Source organism: Nicotiana tabacum, chromosome 7, assembly GCF_000715075.1.
Source record: "Nicotiana tabacum cultivar K326 chromosome 7, ASM71507v2, whole genome shotgun sequence".
In the NCBI taxonomy this organism is placed as follows: Eukaryota; Viridiplantae; Streptophyta; class Magnoliopsida; order Solanales; family Solanaceae; genus Nicotiana; species Nicotiana tabacum.
In genome coordinates, this window is record NC_134086.1 from 69,591,106 (window position 1) to 69,604,716 (window position 13,611).

The 13,611-nt window shown below is 39.1% G+C and overlaps 1 protein-coding gene across 1 annotated transcript; it reads right to left on the minus strand.

Moving 5' to 3' along the window:
- Positions 1 to 701: 701 nt before the first annotated feature.
- On the minus strand, positions 702 to 1,863 carry LOC107801140 (transcription repressor OFP16-like). Its single transcript, XM_016624427.2, has one exon. It carries the CDS (start codon positions 1,771 to 1,773, stop codon positions 1,120 to 1,122), a length of 654 nt encoding a protein of 217 aa, XP_016479913.1. The 5' UTR covers positions 1,774 to 1,863; the 3' UTR covers positions 702 to 1,119.
- Between the last annotated feature and the right edge of the window lie 11,748 nt (positions 1,864 to 13,611).

Below are 13,611 nucleotides of genomic sequence, written 5' to 3' on the forward strand. Positions count from 1 at the left end.
GTCTGATTGGTAAAGTTGCAGCTGTCATATGGCCAGGAGGTCACGGGTTTGAGCCGTGAAAACAGTTTCTTGCAGAAATGTAGGGTAAAACTGCGTACGATAGATTCTTGTGATTCGACCCTTCCCCAGACCCCACGCATAGTGGAAGTTTAGTGTATTGAGCTGCCCTTTAACATTTGACAAACTGAAAATTATTTGTCTGGCAAATTAAACTAGAAGTCCAGTAGCAGCACTTAGCTCTCTAGAGGACAAAGGAAAGCCAGAAGTTGCTTGTGACTTTTGTGTACTAAAAAGCAGCTTAACAATTCCAAAAGTTGTCTGGACCACAAAGCAAGATTTAGGACAAACATAAGAAGCTGTTCTTTTGTCCATGCACTTTCCCCTAACACAATAAATATTTTCTGCTTAATTAATTGACAATCATTTTAAAGAAAATCGAGAATCCGTAGCATTTCCCAATATAATTCAAACATTCACTGAAACGAGGAAAAACATTCTTTTACTGCAACATCCTATTGTTATTATACAATACTCCTACTGCTAGGTGCTAATATAAGACGTTAGAAAAATTACATGCATCGAGGCACGTTAACATCCCATGCTTTCCTTGGTTTTCTTAGATTTTCTTTTTCCAACTTTGTCTTCTTAGAAGAAAACATGTCAAACTTTGTTACACCATACACAAAGCCATCCAACAAAAATCTTAAAACTAAACCTAACTTTCAAAACATGTTTAGATAGAGAGAGAAAAAAAAAAGTTAAACCAACCGATGTGACTATGACTCTATACCGTGCAATTTACACGGGCTATAGTCAGAGGCGAATCTAAGATTTTAGGTTTATGGGTTCCTACAAAAATCTCGAGTTCATATACAATACTAACTAGATGAACGAATTAATAGATTCCAAGCTAAATATTCTTATACATTTAATGGATTTTTCAATACAAACACAAGTTCTAAATAAAAATTACTGGTTCGCTGGAACCCATAACTAATGAACTGAATCCACTCTGGCTGTAGCCGTTAGTTGTTGCTTATTCCTCCGATATCGTCATTGCTGGGTTTAGTTAACCTTTTTAGAAGATCCTAATGATAGTAAATTGAATCTATTCAATTTTTACAATAAGATGGTTGACTGTTCACCGTTTAGCTGTACCTTTCGTCTTTTTTCTTGATCGCTCGATGACGTCATGAGAGAAACAACAAGATCCGAGAAAGCACCAACGATATATTTGTGGGTATGTTTCGGATTAAGGTTTAAATAACAGAGGAGGAGTTCATGCAATAATTCCCAATTGGCTTTCACGTCAGTCAACTCATGAGCTTCCACCATTTCTTGCATTGATCGTCGGAAATCGGAATACGGGTCAGGCGAGTAAGTTTGAATGGCAACGCCGCCGTTGACCACCGCCTCTTCTCTCTTCTCCGGCGAAGGGGTCGTCGGAAAGTCCACAATGGAGTTGGAGTTACCAGGAGAAGTGAAGAAGAAGCGTTGAGATGCAAAGACATTGGAGAAATCGGGAATATTGTTGGAATCAGTATCAGAATATTCTGAATCTTCAAAAGAAGAGAAGATGTAATCTTCTGTTAAGGTGGAGGAATTAGTGAGAGATTTAGAAGTGGCGGAATCAGAAGGAATGTCGAAAACAGAGTTGAAGTTTTTGATAGTTTGTTCATTTTCTTCTTCTTCGAAAGATAGAGAGAGATTTGTGGGAAGGCATTTGAAGTTTGGAAAGCAATGGTAGAATTTCTTTTGAAGAATTCCTGGCATTTTTTTGCTGGCGGTGGTCGTGATTTATGGTGACGCCGCCGGGGATGAGAGAGTAGCTACGGAGTAGGGGATGACAGAAGAAGATGGGAGTAATAGATAGCCTGTGATTGCAGAGACATGCATACAATGTACTTATATATGTGTATATTAATTGCTATTTGTCGCATGCAGGGGTGCTCGTTGGTCGGTGCATTACGAAACGGTAATTAGATATTTTGGTATTCGATTTCTTAAATGTTATACTAATACCGTACCTAATTCAATTCGGTAAGGTTCGGCTTTTCTCCTTTTGGTTTTAGTTTATTCGGTATGGTGACTTCGGTTTGTTCGGCTTGAATATTAACGTTGACAAAAATCTTTGTCCAAAATTAGCAAATACTAATCCATAGAAAAAAGAAAAAAAAAAGGTACATAAAGGAATAAATTAATCATTGAAAATGTCTTATTACTTGCTTAGAGATAATTGCTGAACTTAGAGGATACAACTAATTCAATAGATGCAACATCAATACACCGGTAAGAAACACCCTAAAATCATAAAAATATTATGTTAACCTACTTGGCAACCGGAAGAATATAAGTGGCAACCTGAAGAATATAAGAGTCAAAATCTACCGTCTAATTTGTTCCTTTTATTTTTCTAAAGAAGTTTATGGGTTTTAGCTAGTGTTAACCTCATCATGAATGCCAAAGAAAAGTATTATGTAAATTAGTACATTATAATCAATAATATGTGTTTAAATATGTAACTTGGTATATATTTCGATATTATTTTTTGAAATACCAGATACCATATCTAATACCAAATTTTTTAAAAATTTAAATCAAATACCATACCATATACCAAAAAATCAAATACCAAATACCAATTTTTTTTTTTATTTTGGTACGATAATTTGGTATTTATCAAATTATGCACAGCCCTCATCATAAGATATTATTATTTTGGGTAGTCAAATAGTTTTTGTATTATTATTTTTAAGTTGATTTTAAATATTTTGACTTATCGGTAGAAGGTTAGTAAGTAGCCGTATATGTCGTTCTTTTTTTTTGTGAGAGGCTGAGGAGAGGGTTTAATAGCCTACATATCCAACTATATCCCATAATCCTCTTATCCCTTTTGCCCGGTTAATTTCACCAACTAATAGGTTTATAAATGTGCAAAATGTACTCCATGTGCAATTATTCATTGATTGCTTTAACTAACCATAATTTGTGAATCTTTTGGGTAATCAATTGAAAATTTGAGTAAGAAGAATTTCCTTTTTAAAATAAAAATAATATTCCCTATGTTTTAGTTAATGTGACAAGATTTCAGAGTACGAAGGTCGAAGTTCTTAATTTTGACCGTAAATTTAAATATAAATTTTTCAAGTTTTTAAAAATAAAATTTATGTATTAGAAAACTATATAAAAAGTAGGGTTGGCCTTTGCTCCATTACTTTTGGCTCCAATAAATATCAATACACCTACAGATGAATGACACGTGTTCATATAACTTTGAAGGGATGAGATTGCCGCCTTTTAATTTATTCTTATATTTTTTGTTATTTTCCATCTTTTGCGGACCGGAACAAGAACAGTAATAATTCCAACTGACTATTACATCGAGTATGACAAAACATGTACCTAGTGCACTTATTTTTTTATTTTATTAATTAATGGCATTAATTACTGATTTTTTTCTTATAAAAAACTAACCAAATTTTATTCTATTAACCAATTAATTCATAAATATTTTTTTTTTATAAGTATACAATACACTCGATAGTTTTTTGCTTTGTGACACTCTTTGCTATGTTTGTGCTTTCATGGAAGGGAATGATTGGCTTTGGTATTGGCAAGAAATAAGTACATTAGAAGGATAAAATTTTTGACACCAACATGTTCTTTCTTGTTCCATGGAGAATAACACAAAAATACAAGAATAAATTAAAAGGCAATTTAAGCCCTTCATAATTATATGATCACGTGTCATCTATCTGCATGTGTATTGGTGTTTAATGGAGCCAAAAGTAATGGAGCATAGGCGAACCCTAAAAAGTACTACTATATGTTATAATGATTTATTAAATATTTTAAAAAAACATGATAAAAGAAAAACCTCTTTGACTTGGGAAATAGTGATGTTGCCAAATAAAACGAAACAAAAAGAGTATATAGTTTTGCCGTTTGCTTGTTTAACGTTTTTACGGTGACTTATGGATAATTTCGCATTATATACGTCGAAAATACATAGAGAAGCAGCATCTCAGAAATTGTACAGATTCCATTCCAATCAAAAGTACCAAGCTAACTTACAACTAGAAATATAAATAGGAATCCTACTCTAAGCCTAGCTATGATATTTGTCCATTTTAACTTGCTGCAAAGTGCATCAAAGTTACAAAACGCCAGCTTCACCTCCATGATTTATAGATATGGTTCAATCAATATGTCCTCTGGATATTTCATGTCATTCCTGCAAAAGCAAGATTATGATTGAAATTCTTTGCGGCCAAAAGATTTCGAACATTGTGATTTTGGTATGTTGTAATGAATCTGTTTTCGTGACATTTTCTTCTCAGAAGTTTATCAAGATGGCAAAGCTAGCGTACGCAATTGTTTAACTGAGAAGTTTATCGAGCTAGCCAAGTTAAATAGGAAAAGAATATTACCGAAGAGTGTTGTGATGATCAATTTTCCCTTAATTACGGACCTCGAGCTTGAATCCTGAATATGAAAAATTTCTTGGTAAACAGTTCTACTCTTACTCTCTTAGGCATATTTGGTGTAAATCCAAATAAACTGGACAGGTGAATCCCCTCAGAATACCCCCCCCCCCCCCCCAACCAAAAAAAAAAAGGAATAAAAATAACAAAATGCCATTTAAGAAAATATATAGGGTAAACTGTCAAATGTTATGACGACCCGATAGCTCGTTTTGAGTACTAGCCCTTATTTCCGTATTCTGAGACCTCAATTAGCTTCATTTGATATTTCCTGGTTTGTGTGTGTGGTCTGTGTCGCTTTTCGAAAAGCTTTTATCTGAAATTTTGATAAAAATGAAAATTTAACTAAAAATGAGGGTAGAGTTGACCACGGTCAACATTTTGGGTAAACGACTCTGGATCAGTATTTTGACGATTCTGGTAGGTTCGTATTGTGATTTTGGACTTGGGCATATGCCCATAATTAAATTCGGAGGTTACTAGGTTGATTTGACTTATTTTGCCGGAAGTTAGTAATTTGAATGTTTGAAAATTTCCTAGGCTTGACCGTAGGCTAACTTTATAGTTATCCAGGTTCGAATTTTGACTTTGGGACTTGAAATAAGTCCGTTTTGCTATTTAAAATTTGTCTGCAAAATTTGGTAATTCGGAGTTGGTTTGACAGGATTCAAACACTTGATTGTAATTCTAAAGGTTCTTAGAGTTTCCTTTTGAATTTCATGTGTTTTGATGTCCGATTCATGGTTCTAGATATTATTTTGGTGTTTTAATCTCACGAGCAAGTTTATATGATGTTATTACACTTGTATGCATGTTTGGTTTGGAACCCGAGGGGTTCGAGGTGAGTTTCAGATGTGCTACGGATGAGTTTGAATAGTTTGAGGACTGCTGGTGCAGTGCATGTTTTTGGTGTCGGTTGCAGATCTCGCAATTGCAAGGTCTGACTCGCAATTCGAGCCTCGCATTTGCGAACAATAGTTTGCATTCTGGGGGACCTCGTATTTGTGAGGAAGAGGTTCGCATTTGCAAACAGTCAATGTGGCTTTTGTAAAGATTTTGATCGCATTTGCGACCACTGGCAACATGGCCAGCGTCACATTTGCGAAGCCTGTGGGCGCATTTGTGATGGGGGTCACCTTCGCATTTGCGAGAAATTTGTTGCATCTCCGACTTCTGGGCTTCTGATGCATTGGCCGCAATTGCGATCCATGCTTCGAATTTGCAGTGTTCGCAATTACGAATAAGAGTTCGCAATTGCGCTATCTGCAACTGGGTAAAAGGGGAAAAAGCAGAGTTAGCTCATTTTACATTATTTCTCAACTCTAAATATTCTAGAGGCGATTTTTCAAGAATTTCTTCTTCCCAAAATCATTGGCAAGCAACTCTAATCAACATTCTTTCAATTCCCAATTACGTTTTTGTGAGTTTTTAACATCAAATCTAGGATTCTTATGGTAGAAATTAAGAATTTGGGTAGAATGTGAAAATTTTGTAAAAGTGAGATTTACACCTCAAATTGAGGTCGGATTTCGAAACAAATTACATAATCGGGCTCGGGGGTAAATGGGTAATCGGGTTTTTGTCCGAATCTAGGGTTTTGACCAAGTGGCCCAGGGGTCGACTTTTGTTGACTTTTTTCAAATTCATTAAAGATTGAATCTTTTTCACTCGTGGGTAGTTTCTAAATCTTATTTTAAATTAATTGAACTATATTGGATAGATTTGACTGATTTGGAGGCTAACTCTAAAGAAAAGGCCGTTGTTGAGTGATTTGATTGCGGAAAGAGATAAATATTGTGTCTAACCTTGAGTTGAGGGAATTAAGACTTCTTGATTTACTGTTTATGTGAATTATGTGGAAAACAGTGTATATGGGAGATGACGAGCGTATATGCACTGTCATGAGACTTAGCATGAGAGATTGGGCTATTTATTTCCATGTCTTCGTTATTCCAAGTTATCTCTTGTTATATGCTTTAATTGTTGCATGTTCCTACTTGACATTTACTTGTTAAAGTGTTCCTAGTTGTTGCTTGATTTGTTTATTTCTCACGCAATAATATGCTTACCTGCTACCTGTCCCTACTTTCCTTAATTGTATATTCTCATTGTCACATGTTTTACATGATTTTATTGTCCTTATATTACTCGATGCACTCTATTATGTTATTTCACTTTCATGAGCCGTTTAGCAAATCTTGTTTTGATGAATCGATAAGGTTTGGTATTTCGAGGTATTGGATATTCTATATTGTATTGGTGGATCTTAAATGTTCCGCACGTTTCATCTTCCTTTTTGTTGACATCTCGTAAATATTGGTTTTGAGTTATTTATGTTAATAATTTGAAATTTTGGGATCGGATTGTGCGCTACAACGATATTGAAATGAATTGATATGGTGGGATTGGGTAGCATGCCGCAACAATATTAAAATGATGTGATATGATATGAAGAAACAAGGACGGAATATGATATGAACAGATGATAATATGGTGTGATCGGGTTGCGTAATGCAACAGGTTTTATGTGTTGTAATTGTTAAAGTTGTAAAGATTGTTCTCGATATTGTGACATTGTCACAACCCGATTTTCCCCACCTTCGGGAGTCGTGATGACGCCTATTAATGCGAGCTAGGCAAACCAATTATTGAACAGATTACCTTTATACCTTTTCAGCATTTATAAAGCAATAACGTGAAAAACAGCAGAAATTTCATTAAGCCGAAGAAATGTAGTAAAATGTATGCAATATGAATCTAATACAACTGTCTAAGACTTAATCACCCAGAATTGGTGTCCCAGTACCACAAACGATCTAAGAGTGCTAAATACAAACTCTGAAAATAAAGATACACTGTTTCCGAATCAAAGAAATGAAACAGGAAATAAAGGATAGAGGAGACGCTAGGGCTTGCGGACGCCTGCAGGTCTACCTTGGATCACTGTTTGGACTGAAGGTAGCCACCTGAATCCTATGATCCAAGAGCTGCTCCGGGATCTGCATATAGTGCAGAGTGCAATATTAACACAACCGACCCCATGTTCTGGTAAGTGCCTAGCCTAACCTCGGTGAAGTAGTGACGAGGCTAGGACCAGACTACCAAATGAACCTATTCAGTTATATAATATACAACGGAAAATAAAATAGAAATAAACAAGTAAAGATGGGAGGGGGGTACATGCTGCGAGGGTATATCAATATCAACAGTAAATCAAGAGTAACGGCATAAGGACAACTTAGAATTCACGGCAAAACAATAAGAAACTGGTATCCAATCTATAAACACTTTGTATCAACAATTATTGCGGTGCGCATCCCGATCCCAATATATAATAACACTGTTGCAGCGTGCAACCCGATCCCAATATATAATAACACTATTGCGGCGTGCAACCCGATCCCAATATATAACAACACTATTGTGGTGTACAACCCGATCCCAATATATATAATAACACTGTTGCGGCATACAACCCGATCCCAATATATCATTGTTACGGCGTGCAACCCGATCTAGATATAATATTGTTGCGGCGTGCAACCCGATCAACATATAATATTGTTGTGGCGTGCAACCCGATCCACATATAACATTATTGCGGCGTGCAACCCGATCCACATATACAATCAACAACAATCAAAATAAGAATCCTGGCAAGAGATCAATAAAGAACTACACTATCCCGGCAAGGGAATCGATAGTATAAGTAACTATGTCCCGGCAAGGGAGAAACAGCTATAACTAAACTTGTTCCAACACCTAACTACCTCAGCTAACACCAATACTTAGTCATAAGTAATTTCCACGAGAATAACCATAATTCTTGCTCAATACAGAGAATCATCGACTTAAGCATCCGTGGTATTATTCAAGAACACAATAAATCACATTTTAAGACTCACGTTCATGCTCGACACCAACGTATAGATACTTGTCACCATGCTTATACGTCGTACTCAACAAGAAACAAGTAGCAAATAGGACACAACTCCTAATCCCTCAAGCTAAGGTTAGACCAAAGTCACCAAACACTTACCTCGATACCACGAACACAATTCACGTCTTAATTATCGCTTTACCCCTTGATTCCACCACCAATTCGCTCGTATCAAGCCACAAGCTACATAATTACATCAATAAATGCTAAATGAATCAACCCCAATGCATGAAAATGAGTTTTCCAAAGTTTTACCCAAAAAATCAAAAATTGCCCCGGGCCCATATGTTCAAAACCCGATTACCCATTCCCCCACGAACCCAAATATGTAATTTATTTTGAAATCGGACTCAAATAGAGGTCCAAATCCCCAATTTTTTAAAAACCTAGGTTCTACCCAAAACACACTATTTCCCCCATGAAAATCATTGATTTTGAGTTGAAGTCATGTGAAAAGATGTTAATGATTGAAGAAAACGAGTTAAAATTGACTAAAAATCGATTTGGAAGAAGAGTTGTTCTTGAAAAATCGCCCTAGGGAGCTTGTGTTTTGAAAAGATGTGAAAAATGGTTGATTTTCGGCTAAGTATAAAAATTGCAGGTTGCATGTATGAGAATTGCGAAGAGGGTTCGCAATTGCGAACCCCGACCTCTGCTAGGTTCGCATTGGTGAAGGGGGTTCTCGAATTTGCGAGTTGGGAAATGCGAAGAAGGGATCGCATTTGCGACTACTGGCTAGGAGGGGAGGCATCTCATTTGCGATGGATTTTCTTGCAATTGCGAGGTAGCTGGACTGGGCCTTTGATCGCATTTGCGATGAGGCCTTCGCATTTGCGATGCGAACCCTGCAGGCCTACAAATGCACAACTAAAAGTCTGCAATCCTCAAATCCAAAAATTCACCCTGGGGCCTATCCAAAACTCACCCGAGCCCTTGGGGCTCCAAACCAAACATGCACACCAACCTAAAAACATCACACAGACTCGCTCGCGCATTCAAATAACTGAAATAACATCAACAACTATGAATTTAGCATCAAAATCATGAAATTTTCTTAAGAACTTCAAATTTTTAATTTTCTTAAAAATGATCTGATTCACGTCGTTTCAAGTCCGTTTCTTACCAAACTTCACAGACTTATCTTAAATTACATATAAGACATGTACCAGGTGCCGGAACCAAAATACGGGCTTGATACCATCAAGTTTTAATCACAATTCATTTCCAAAACTTATAAACAATTTCAGAAAATAATTTTCTTTAAAAAATTCATTCCTCGGGCTTGGGACTTCGGAATTCGATTTCGGGCATATGCCCAAGTCCCATATTTTTGTAGGACCCTCCGAGACCATCAAATCATGGGTTCAGGTCCGTTTACCCAAAACGTTGACCGAAGTCAAATTATTTCATTTTATAGTCAAAATTTATCATTTTCACAAATTTTCGCATAATGTGTATCCGGCTACGCGCCCGGACTGCGCACGCAAATTGAGGTGATGCTGAAAGAGGTTTCTAAGACCTCGGAACGCATAATTCATTTCTAAAACAAATGATGACCTTTTGGTTCATCACATTCTCCACCTCTAAAATAACCGTTCGTTCTCGGACGGACATAAGAAGGAAGTACCTGAGTCGGGGAAAAGGTGGGGATAACGGCTCTGCATATCGGACTAGGACTCCTAGGTCGATACCTCGGCGGGTTGACCTCTCCACTGAACACGAACAGAAGGAAAACTCTTAGATCTCAACTGACGAACCTGTCGGTCTAGAATAGCTACCGGCTCCTCCTCATAAGACAAGTCCTTGTCCAACTGGACAATGCTGAAATCTAATACGCGGGATGGATCGCCGTGATATTTCCGAAGCATGGACACATGAAACACTGGATGCACGGCTGATAAACTCGGTGGCAACGCAAGTCTGTAAGCCACCTCTCCCACTCGATCAAGAATCTCAAATGGGCCAATGAACCTAGGGCTAAGCTTGCCCTTCTTACCAAATCTCATCACGCCCTTCATAGGCGACACTCGAAGCAATACTCGCTCACCGACCATGATTGCCAAATCACGAACCTTGCGGTCCGCATAACGCTTTTGCTTGGACTGAGCTGTACGAAGCCTATACTGAACCAGATCCATACCTAGCAACCGAGCCTCCCCAGGCTCAAACCATCCAACCAGCGACCGTCACCGCCTACCATACAAAGCCTCATACGGGGCCATCTGGATACTCGACTGGTAGCTATTGTTGTAGGCAAACTCTGCTAAAGGCAAAAACTGATCCCACGAGCCTCCAAAGTCAATGACACAAGCTTGGAGCATATCCTCCAAAATCTGAATGGTCCGCTCAGACTGCCGGTCTATCTGAGGATGAAACGCTGTGCTCAACTCAACCCGTATGCACAACTCTCGCTGACCTGCTCTCAAGAAATGGGAGGTAAACTACGTACCTCGGTCTGAAATGATAGACACAGGCACACCATGAAGGCGAATAATCTCCCGGATATAAATCTTAGCTAACCTCTCAGAAGAATAGAAGACTGCCACATGAATGAAATATGCTGACTTGGTCAGCCTATCAACAATAACCCACACTGCATCAAACTTCCTCTGAGTCCATGGGAGCCCAACAACAAAGTCCATAGTGATACACTCCACTTCCACTCAGGAATCTTAATCTTTTGGAACAAACCACCGGGCCTCTGATGCTCGTACTTAACCTACTATCAGTTCAAACACCGAGCCACATATGCAACGATATCCTTCTTCATTTTTCTCCACCAATAATGCTGCCGCAAATTCTGATACATCTTAGCAGCACCCGTATGAATAGAGTACCGGGAACTATGGGCCTCCTCTAAAATCAGCTCTCGAAGACCATCCACATTAGGTACACAAACTCGACCCTGCAACCTTAAAACTCCATCATATTCTAAGGTAACCTGCTTGGCACCTCCGTACTGCACCGTGTCTCTAAGGACACACAAATGGGGATCATCATACTGCCGATCACGGATATGCTCCAATAAGGAAGAACGAGCGACCGTGCAAGCTAACACACGATTGGGCTCAGAAACATCCAACCTCATGAACTGATTGGCCAAAGCCTGAACATCCAAAAAAAGCGGTCTCTCATCGACCGGAATATAAGCAAGACTGTACATACTGGCTGACTTTCTACTCAAAGCATCGGCCACCACATTGGCCTTTCCCGGATGATATAAGATGGTGACATCATAGTCCTTTTAATAGCTCCAACCACCTTCTCTGCCTCAAATTTAGCTCTTTCTGCTTGAACAAATACAACAGACTCTTGTGATCCGTGAACACCTCACATGCCACGCCATACAGATAATGCCTCCAAATCTTCAATGCGTGAATAATGGCTGCTAACTCCAAATCATGAACAGGATAGTTCTTCTCATGAATCTTCAACTGCCGCGAAGCATAGGCAATGACCTTGCCATCCTGCATCAACACCGCACCAAGTCTAATACGAGATGCATCACAATAAACTGTATAAGGCCCTGAACCTATGGGCAAAACCAACACCGGTGCCGTAGTCAAAGCTGTCTTGAGCTTCTGAAAGCTCGCCTCACACTCTTTAGACCATCTAAACTGGGCACCCTTCTGGGTCAACCTGATCATAGGGGTTGTGATAGGTGAAAACCCCTCCACAAACCGACGATAGTAGCCTGCCAATCCCAGGAAACTCCGGATCTCTATAGCTGATGCTGGTCTAGGCCAGCTCTTGATTGCCTCAATCTTCTTCGGATCAACCTGAATAGCCTCTGCTAATACAACATGACCTAAGAATGCAACTGAACTCATCCAGAAATCACACTTCGAAAACTTAGCATACAACTGACTATCCCTCAAAGTCTGAAGAACCACTCTAAGATGCTGCTCATGCTACTCCCGGCTGTGGGAATATATCAAAATATAATCAATGAAGACTATCACGAACGAATCCAAGTAAGGCCTAAACACTCAGTTCATCAAATCCATAAAACCTGCTGGGGCACTTGTCAACCCAAATGATATCACCAAGAACTCATAATACCCGTACCGAGTGCGGAAAGCTGTCTTAGGGACATCAGATGCCCTAATCCTCTACTGATGGTAGCCAGATCTCAAGTCATTCTTCGAAAATACCTTGGCACCCTGAAGATGATCAAACAAATCATCAATCCTCGGCAATGGATATTTATTCTTGATTGTAACCTTGTTCAACTGCCGGTAATCAATACACATTCTCATCGATCCGTCCTTCTTCTTAACAAACAACACCGGCGCATCCCAAGGCGAAACACTAGGTCTAATGAAACCCTTCTCAAGCAAGTCTTGCAACTACTCCTTCAACTCTTTCAACTCAGGCGAGGCCATACGATACGGCGGGATAGAAATGGGCTGATTGCCTGGTACCAAATCAATGCAAAAGTCAATATCCATGTCGGGTGGCATACCCGGCAGGTCTGAAGGAAATACCTCAGGAAACTCACGAACAATGGGCACAGAATCAGTAGAAGGGACCTCAGCACTAGAATTATGAACATAGGACAAATAGGCCAAACACCCCTTCTCGACCATACACCGAGCCTTCATATAAGAGATAACACTACGAGTAGAATGACCAGGATTACCTCTCCACTCTAAACGATGTAAACCCGGCAAGGCTAAAGTCACAGTCTGGGCATGCCAGTCCAAGATATTGTGGTAAGGTGATAACCAGTCCATCCCCAATATGACATCAAAATCAACCATGTCCAGAAGAAGCAAATCTACATGAGTCTCACGACCCCCAATCGCAACTACACATGAATGATGGACTCGTTCTACCACAATAGAATCACCCTCCAGTGTAGACACATAAACAGGAGCACTCAAAGAATCACTAGGCATGACCAGATACGGTGCAAAATAAGATGACACATAGGAGTACGTAGATCCCTGGATCAAATAAAACTAAAGCATCTCTGCCACAAACTAGAACAATACCTGTGATAACTACATCGGAAGCCTCAGCCTCAGGCCTGGCTGGAAGTGCATAACATCGGGGCTGGGCCCCACCACCATGGACTACATCTCTGGGACGGCCTGCAGCTGGCTGGCCTCCATCTCTATCGGTCTGAGCTCCACCTCTAACACCTCTACCTCCATCTCTAGCACCTCTACCCCACCTCTAGAT